Source organism: Mus caroli, chromosome 17 (genome assembly GCF_900094665.2).
Source record: "Mus caroli chromosome 17, CAROLI_EIJ_v1.1, whole genome shotgun sequence".
In the NCBI taxonomy this organism is placed as follows: Eukaryota; Metazoa; Chordata; class Mammalia; order Rodentia; family Muridae; genus Mus; species Mus caroli.
The window spans coordinates 4301039-4309895 of NC_034586.1; the positions used below are offsets into that span (position 1 = coordinate 4301039).

An 8857-nucleotide genomic window follows, 5' to 3' on the forward strand; every position below is an offset into this window, starting at 1 on the left:
AAGGAAGGAAGGAAGGAAGGAAGGAAGGAAGGATAGGAGGGAGGAAGGAAGGATAGGAGGGAGGGAGGGAGGGAGGGAGGGCAGGGGGGCAGAGGGAAGGAAGAGATAAAGAGAGAGTGATAAGACAGGTTTATCCATGCACAGGTTGGTCTTACTCTCTAGCCCTGCCTGCATCCCTATCTCTATAATTATGCACCTATGTATCTGTCATCTCTACATTTATTCGTGCCTATGCCTATCATCTATGTATGCTTTTTCTTTCACCTTTTTTGTATGTGTTTACCATCTGTTTGTGTATCTATCTCATTATTTACTACATCTTCCTATTTACCATCTATTTATTCGTCATCTATCGCCATCTGTCTGTCTATAATAACTTCTTAAAACCGATGTTTACGTTTTTCATGAGACACTCAACTTCAAATATCCTCTCATATTCAAATACCAGCTCCTTTGGAACCCTGCGCTTCTGTAGTGGCAAATACTGCCTTGCCTTACTCTTGCATTTCTCTAATTATTCGATTGCCTCCAGTTCTTTCCTAGATGTTTCTGATAACTTTCAAAGATAAGCAGCTCTCCTCCCTGCCCTCTGGCCCACTGCACTCATTTCTTTAAGGGACACAAGCCCGTTCTAATACACTTCCTTGGACTTTGTTTCATTTGTAGGGGTTTTGGGCCTGACTGCTGGGGCTGCAACCCTTCTACTTCCAGAGACCAAGGGTGTGGCTCTGCCTGAGACTATTGAAGAAGCAGAGAACCTGGGAAGGAGGTGAGGACAGTGGTGCCGGGAAGGGAGAGGGTGGCCGTATCTTCTGTAAAGGGTCACAGCATTGCAGCACATTCCCAGTTATCCCACCATAATGGCGGGGAGAGCTTTTCAGGTGTCTGTGAGCTTAGACTGACATTCAGAGATGCTGGGGATGGGATTGGAGCTCAGCCCCTGAATGTAAGGAAAGCAGAGAACCAGAGCCTACTTCTTAGTGTACAGTGACCCCACACTGCCTTAGGGATGCTGCATCAGGGGCAGTGGACAGTTAGAAACTTATGACACAGAAGAATAACAAAGGAATTTTGGGAAACGGAAGATTCTTTTTATTGATATTATTATTTTTTAAATAGTCTCTCTATGTCACCCTGGCTGGCCTCAAACTCATAGAGGCCCACCTGCCACTGCCTCCCGAGTGCTGGAATTAAAGGTGTGCAGCCATGCCCAGTGGTCCTTCCCTTTGACTTAGAAAGCAGGCCCAGGAACTAGTGTAAGCTCTGTCAGTGGTGTCCCCAGAACAAGCGCCCTCTGAACCTCACCATGAGACACTCTGGGGCTCTGAGCACCAGTTTAATCACGTGCATGGTTCCTGTTCGGTGATGACCTCCTTCTTTTGGTTGCAAGTGACAGGAACGTGCAGTTAATGTCCTGTCATCTGATTTATTAGTAGCACGTGCTCTCGTCCTTTAAAGCCTTTGTGGAACACTTCAGTCCATCCACTCCTGCCTGGAGGGGCTTGGGGGGGGGCTGTGCACTTTTGGTCTGAACCCTAATGTAGGCAGCCTTTGTTCTATCATTAGCTTAAAGACCATACCAAAAGCAGGATGAGAGCCGTACGTGCGAAGCCCTGTCTTTCTCTATTGCTGGCTCTCCTGCTCTCTCCATTTTGAGACACTCCTGCATTTTTTTCTTTTTGCAAACAAAACACCCCCCCTTTTTTTTATTTGTTGACAGCTTTATACATGTAAATAACATATCTTGATTCTATCCACTTGCAACTGTCCCCCAACTGTCCCCAGGTACTCTGTCCCCCAACACTTTCCCCAGGTACGCTGTCCCCCAACACCTCCCCCGGGTACTCTGAGGAAGTGGATGGCTGTTCTGCTCTGTACCACACCCACTAAATCCAACCAGTGCTGCCTGATGGAATCTTGACTGAGCTTATTGGCTTGATCTTGTATAGGGCTCATGTTGGTAACTATAGTTACGGTGAGCTCATGGGTGTGATGGCCATGTCCTGTCCAGGAGACAACATAACATAGCACCCGTCCCCACCCTCTGGCTTTTTCTTCTCTCTGCCCCATATTAGGCAGTGTTCCTCATCTTTCAACTTTGCAAATTTCATTGTCAAGATTGTTAAGTTGAGCGTGATGATTTTATTCCTGCCATTCCAATATTTGGGACACTGAGGCAGCCTAATCTATATAGTGACTTTGAGACCAGTGTTTCCTGTGAGTGACAGGCCAATAAGGGATAAAGGGATATATATATCCCAATATATATCAATATATATATATATATTGATAGTTTGTTTTGTTTTGTTTTGTTTGTTTGTTTTTGAGACAGGGTTTCTCTGTGTAGCCCTGGCTGTCCTGGAACTCACTCTGTAGACCAGGCTGGCCTCAAACTCAGAAATCCACCTGCCTCTGCCTCCCAAGTGCTGGGATTAAAGGCGTGCACCACTGCCATCTAGCCTGGCAAGGGCTGTATTACAAGACCCCTTCTCAAGAATCAGACAAGCAAGGTGTTGATTTTTGATTAATTTAAATTTTTATTTATGGTTGCTACAGGAAATCAAAGGCCAAAGAAAACACGATTTACCTTCAGGTCCAAACAGGCAAATCCCCACATACCTGACAGGGATGCTGTGTCAGGAGCTGAGTGGCAGAGAGGAAGAAGGACTCGCCACTTGGAAGATTCCTAGAAGCCTTTGCCTTCCCAGACACTTCTATATATTCACCAGGTTCCAAATGAATTACCAACCTTAAAGAATTTTCTGAAAGTCCATTGTCTTGTTTCTTTTGACTCCCCAGATGCCCCCATTGTCTGTAATTTGTCTGTCTGTCACTGGTACTCTTGGTGTGGATGTTCTCATGCCTTATAGCAATGGTTCTCAACGTGTGGGTCTTGACCCCCTCAAAACTGCCAGAAAACCCGGATATTACATTACAGTTCAGAGCTGGTGCAAAATTACAGTTATGAAGTAGCAATGGAAATAATTTTATGTTGAGAGGACCTCCACAACACGAGGAACTGTATTAAAGGGTTCCAGCATTAGGAAGGTTGAGAACCACCGCAGTGAGTACTACATTCATCTCGGGAGGAGAACATCTCTGTGCGTGTGAGTATTTACATTTCCGTACATATGATGGGCACAAACATGACCCATGTTCTCAGACCAGAATCACTATGACCACATCTCGCCCACCTAGGTTTTGGGACTATGTTATTCTGTATTAGACCAGGTTTTGTTTTTTAATTGGTGAGTCCAGAAAATGAACTTCCACATCTACTGTACAATATTACAGTGAAAAGCGATTCATTGTGTCTGGAAATTTGAGTGTGGGCATCACATGAGCTAACTAGACTGGGGGTTAAGAGGTTCAATAGGGTTTGGAGCTGGAGGTCATGTCTATGGTAGATAATACCAGTGACATTGGGTAGAGACCAAAGGCAGGAGGTTGGGTGAACTATCTGGAAGGAAAAGAGATTAGGAGTTAGGATAAAATCCAGGATGAGGAGAAAGAACTAGTAATTCTTGAATATGAAGAATTGGGAAATTGCTGGCAAAAAGGCAGCCATTGGCCCTCGGGGAGCCTCACCGGGCTGCTCGTAGGAGGGAACTGTTTCCGGTCCTCCAACATAGCACTTCGTTTGTCAGGTACCTGGAGCCTGTCATGCGAAGGGCTGTGCTGCGCTTCCATTTTGGCGTGCGTGGGAGAGCTGAGGAGGGGTCTTTATTATCATTATATAAAAAGAAGGAAATTTCCACCTCACTCCCAAGAGGGAAAAGTATTGGAAGACGCATCCTAGCTTCTCATGGCCACAGTGTGTCCTTGCATGTACGTGCTCATTCATGCTCTCTTGTGTGAATAGCATTAGCAATAGCCCGTGGAAGCTTATTTTTGCTTTCTTGCTGGGCGCATGGCCATCAGTGTCTCCTGATGGTGACTTCCCAGCACCCTGGACTGTTGAGTTGTTCATGGTTGTCGTCTATCATGACTGGCCACCTAAAAAAAATCTGTATTTATCGCTTCTCAGTCTTTTGGCTAAGATCAAGTGTAAAAATGTGTATTTATTTATGTTGAGGTAGAGTCTTATATAGATCAAGCTGGCCCTGAACTTGCTACAAAATGTCTGTTTACTTATTTGCTTCTTTGTTTATTTTGATATGGAGTCTTAAGTAGCCCTGAACTTACTCTGTAGCTGAGAACGAACTTAAAGTCTAGTCTTTCTTCCCTTGCCTGCTCTCTGCTGGGATTGCAAGCCTGCATCACCATGCTGGTTTTCTATAGTAGTGGGGGTGACACCCAGCGCTTCCTGCATGCCAGGCAAGCATTCGAGCGGTACAACTACATTCCCAGTCCATGACTGGGCATCTTAAAACCTTCGGTTGTGGAGCCAGAGAGAAGGCTCCATGGTTTAAAGCACTTGTTGCTCTTGTTTAATTCCCAGCTCCTGCATGTAGCTTACAACCATCCATGACTCCAGTTCCAGGGGACCTGACATCTTGTTCTGGCCTCTGCAGGCACGATGTACATTGTACGCATACACACATGCAGGCAAATATTATACACACTAAATCTATTTTTTATTTATTTTTCTATTAATTTATTTATTCACTTTACATCCTGACCTCAGCCCCCTCTGCCTCACAGTTCCCCCTTCACATAGCCTGTCCCCTGCCCCTCCCATTTTCCTCTGAGAAGGGGGAGGCCTCCCCAAGGTATCACCCCTCCCTGGCACATCAAGTCACTACCGGACTAGGCACATCCTCTTCCACTGAAGTCAGACAAGGAAGTTCAGTTAGGAGGACAGGATTCATAGGCTGGCAACAGAGTCAGGGCCAGTCCACGCTCCAGCTGTTGGGGGACCTGTATGAGGACCAAGCTGCACATCTGCTACTTATGTGTTGCATTGGGGTGCAGTCCACGCCTGCAAACTCTTTGGTTGGTGGTTCAGTCTCTGGGAGCCCCCAAGGACTCAGGTTATTTGATTCTGTTGGTCTTCCTATAGAATTTCTATCTCCTCTGGGTCCCCCAACTCTTCTACAGGACTCCCCAAGCTCCATCTAATGTTTGGCTGTGGGTCAGTCAGCTGCTGAGTAGAGCCTCCCAGGGGACAGTTAGGCTAGGCTCTTGTCAGCAAGCATATAATAGAGGATCATTAATAGTGTCAGGGACTGGTTCTTGCCCATGGGATGAGTCTCAAGTTGGGCCGATCATTGGCTGGCTGTTCCCTCAGTCTCTGCTCCATCTTTGTCCCTGTACTTCTTGTAGACAGGACACATTTGGGTTGAAGGTTTTGTGGGTGGGTTGATGTACCTAGCCCTCTACTAGGAGTCCTGCCTGGCTACAGAAGTGGCTACTCAGGCTCCATATCCCTAGGAGTCCCAGATAGAGTCATCTTCATAGACTCCCTGGAGCCTCTCCCATCCCAGGTCTCTAACACATCCTAGAGAGACTCCCTCATGCCCTAGCCTAGGATTTCCGTTCATCCTCCTGGCCCTCTCTTCTAGGCTTGCCCCATACCTGATGTCTTCCCTACCCCAAATCTGAAAAAATTGCTGTCTGGTACTATTTTATTAAAAGAAAAAAAATGAAGATTTCTACAGCTTTTGATGATATTGTAATTTAGGATGTCGTTTGGTGGGAGGGAAGCAAGCACACTTAATAAAAAGGTCTTTTCATCTTAGAGAATTGCAACGGTGAGAAGGAAGGCAGCAGTTAAAGGAAGAAACATGTTTTCACACAAGAGCACAATACCACACAGCAAACCATAATTTGCTAAAATGGGATTCTAAGAAGGGCTACTGTGACTAGACTTAAGGACACACACACACACACACACACACACACAGGCAAAGGTCACAAAGGCAGGCAAGTGTTTCTGCCAAAGAGCAAGGCCTCAGAGATGTCCCGGGCAGTGTTAAAAAGACAAAGATGCCTAAATAAGGAGGCCTCCAGATGGCCAAGCAGGGAGGATTTCAACATCGCAAAGACAGTAATTATGGTCACTTGGAATAAGTTTGGCTCTATAAAAAGAGCCACAGCACGTACAGAGAACAAATAATAGAGTTTGCGCCAAAGAAAAGGCACCCGTGAGTTTCTATAAAGCTTACAAACTGTTCTGTCTATTCAACACAACTAACACGCGCCTTGTGCTGGGGAGGGGAGTTAACAGCGCAGCTAGAAAGCATCCTCGATGAACACAGGGGTGAAGGGAAGGACAACTAACTCATGCTGAAAATAGAAATGTCTGTGCCTTCATCATTTTATACTAAAACATGTTGGCTGCCCAGAGCCTCAGTGACCCTAAGGACCAAGGTGAAAAATTTCAGGGTCTCAATGTGGATTGAAATGGATATTTTTGGAATTGAGAATATAAAATTTGTGTGGGCTGTGGTCCTAGCAGGTAGAGGACTGCAGGGACAGGTCACCACCATGCATGGTGATTTACACTCATCTACTGCCTCATGAATCATGGAGCTGTCACATGATGTGACAGACAGTGTTAACTTTCAATGACAGAATTTGGGATGCTTTGGAGGGTGGGCCTTGAGCATGCCTGTGAGGGGTTATCTTGATTCCTCTGAGTGGGAAAAGCCGATTTTATTCTGGGTGCCCTTGTCCCTAGGGCAGGTAAGCCTGGACTATACAACATGGAGGGCCTAGTATTGGAATTCCTTTCTGTCTTAGTTAGGGTTTTACTGCTGTGAACGACACCATGACCAAGGCAACTCTCACCAGGACAACGTTGAATTGGGGCTGGCTTACAGGTTCAGAGGTTTAGTCCATTATCAAGGTGGGAACATGGCAGCATCCAGGCAGGCATGGTGAAGGCTGAGAGGAGTTCTACATCTTCATCTGAAGGCTGTGAGAAGAATACTTGCTTCCAGTCAGCTAGGATGAGGGTCTTAAAGCCCACACCCACAGTGACACACCCACTCCAACAGGACCACACCTTCTAACAGTGCCACTCCCTGGGCCAAGCACATTCAAACCATGACGCTTTCGCTCTGGTTCCTGATTGTGGTGTGATGTCGCCAGCTGCTTCAAGCTCCTGCTGTCTCAACTTCCCCATCGTGGTGGACAGAACCTTGAACTAAGAGCCAGAATAAAGCCTTCCTCTCTTGACTTGTATTTATCATGACAACAGGAAAAGAAACTAGATATATAAAAAGTAAAAACTAACAAAACCAAAAATATACTTAGATATTTTTTTAAGATTTAATTTTATCACTTTGAATGGTGTATCCTTTTTTTCTAAATCATATTTCAATTGTGGGGGTATGTGAACATGAGGTTAGGTCCTTTCAGAGGCCAGGAGGAGGTGGCAGATCTCTTGGAGCTGGACTTATAGGTGGTTGTGAGTCACCGCAATATGGGTGCTGGGAACTGAACTTGGGTCCTCTGGAAGAGCAATGTATGCTCTTCATTGCTGCGCTAACACTCCAGCCTCTGAAAACACACCTTTAATGGACACAACTCCTTAGTCCATTCTGACAATTTTGAAATTACAAGTGATCTCCTCCCACGTTGTCCCCCATAACCCTAACAGTTGTCACAGCCATCACAGTCTTCATAAAGGATTGCCTCCCTAACCTCCTTCTCCTTTCTGGATACCCAAACCTGCAGATGCTCAAGACCCGAGCAGGACACAGTATTTGCATATGCACACAACTTCATCTAGATTATTCAATAAAAAATATGATTTAAGCATTTTGTAAATAGTTATTAGATGGTTCTCTTTAGGAAATACTTAGGAAATGCTGACAGCCCTGTTCATGTTCAGTGTGGGCCCATGCTGCAGATGGACCTCACTTGGGTCCTCGATCCAAAGGCAAAACTCGGGTTCCGGTGGTTACAGGCGAGCAAGGAGTTGGCGCAGGTGACAAACAGACATGGACACAAGGGAGTGCTGTATCTGGATGTAATTTGTCTCAAAGAAAGCACCAATCTTATAAGTGAGTTTTACACAAAACAGAGGAATGCATACAAAAACCTAACAGGAATCAACTGGGATAAAAATGATTGTTAACAACTGGGATCAAAAGCAGACCCACCTAACGTCAGCTTAATCTTAGAAGCCAAGGGCAAGGGCTTCATGCCCTTGCCATAGTTCCAATTCTATTGTATAGTTCAGTGTCTACTAGGACATTGTATGGGAGTGACTCAGCTATCTATAGTTCTAATTATTTACTCTAGTTCCTTCTTAGACCACAACTTTCCTTCTTCCTAGGTCATTGTGAATTCCTGCAAATGGGAGTAACTTGGCTTCTCTTTTAAGTATCTGTAGGGAATCTCCATTTGTCAGAAGAACTCAGCAATTTTCTTCTAATATGCAATGTAGTCTGCCATACCTGACTGTAATGAAGATTCTAAGTATACTTTGCTAAGCTTGCCCTGAGATTTCTAACTCTATGTAGTAGATAGTAATTCCTGATTTCTTTCACTATCTCTCTTACAATACTAGAGGCAATTCTAGTGACATTCTGAATGTCACTGAATAGGCAACATTCTTATTGAATTACAAGCCCAGGGTTGGCTCAAGGACTACATAGGGCATTGGTGAAGGGCAGGAAGCAAAGTTCAATTTTGCTTAGGTATTTGGCAAGTCATTGCTTGGAGGCACCTTTAATAACACAACACTGAAAGAAAGTACACAGATTGTTTGGAGGCTAATTATGGGATGGATCCCTGGATATGGCAGTCTCTAGATGGTCCATCCTTTTGTCTCAGCTCCAAACTGTCTCTGTAACTCCTTCCATGGGTGATTGTTTCCAATTCTAAGAAGGGGCAAAGTGTCCACACTTTGGTCTTTGTTCTTCTTCAGTTTCATGTGTTTTACAATTTGTCTCTTATATCTCGG

At 45.0% G+C, this 8857-nt stretch overlaps 1 protein-coding gene across 1 annotated transcript in view; it reads left to right on the forward strand.

Moving 5' to 3' along the window:
- LOC110283911 (solute carrier family 22 member 1) overlaps nucleotides 1–2773 on the forward strand; it is a gene marked incomplete at its 5' end in the record, with an annotated part of 26497 nt that extends 23724 nt beyond the window's left edge. Inside the window, 2 exons of the mRNA XM_021149456.1 lie at nucleotides 667–769; nucleotides 2557–2773. Coding sequence (XP_021005115.1) covers nucleotides 667–769; nucleotides 2557–2623 — 170 coding nt within the window. The remainder of the gene's footprint in view (nucleotides 1–666; nucleotides 770–2556) is intronic.
- Between the last annotated feature and the right edge of the window lie 6084 nt (nucleotides 2774–8857).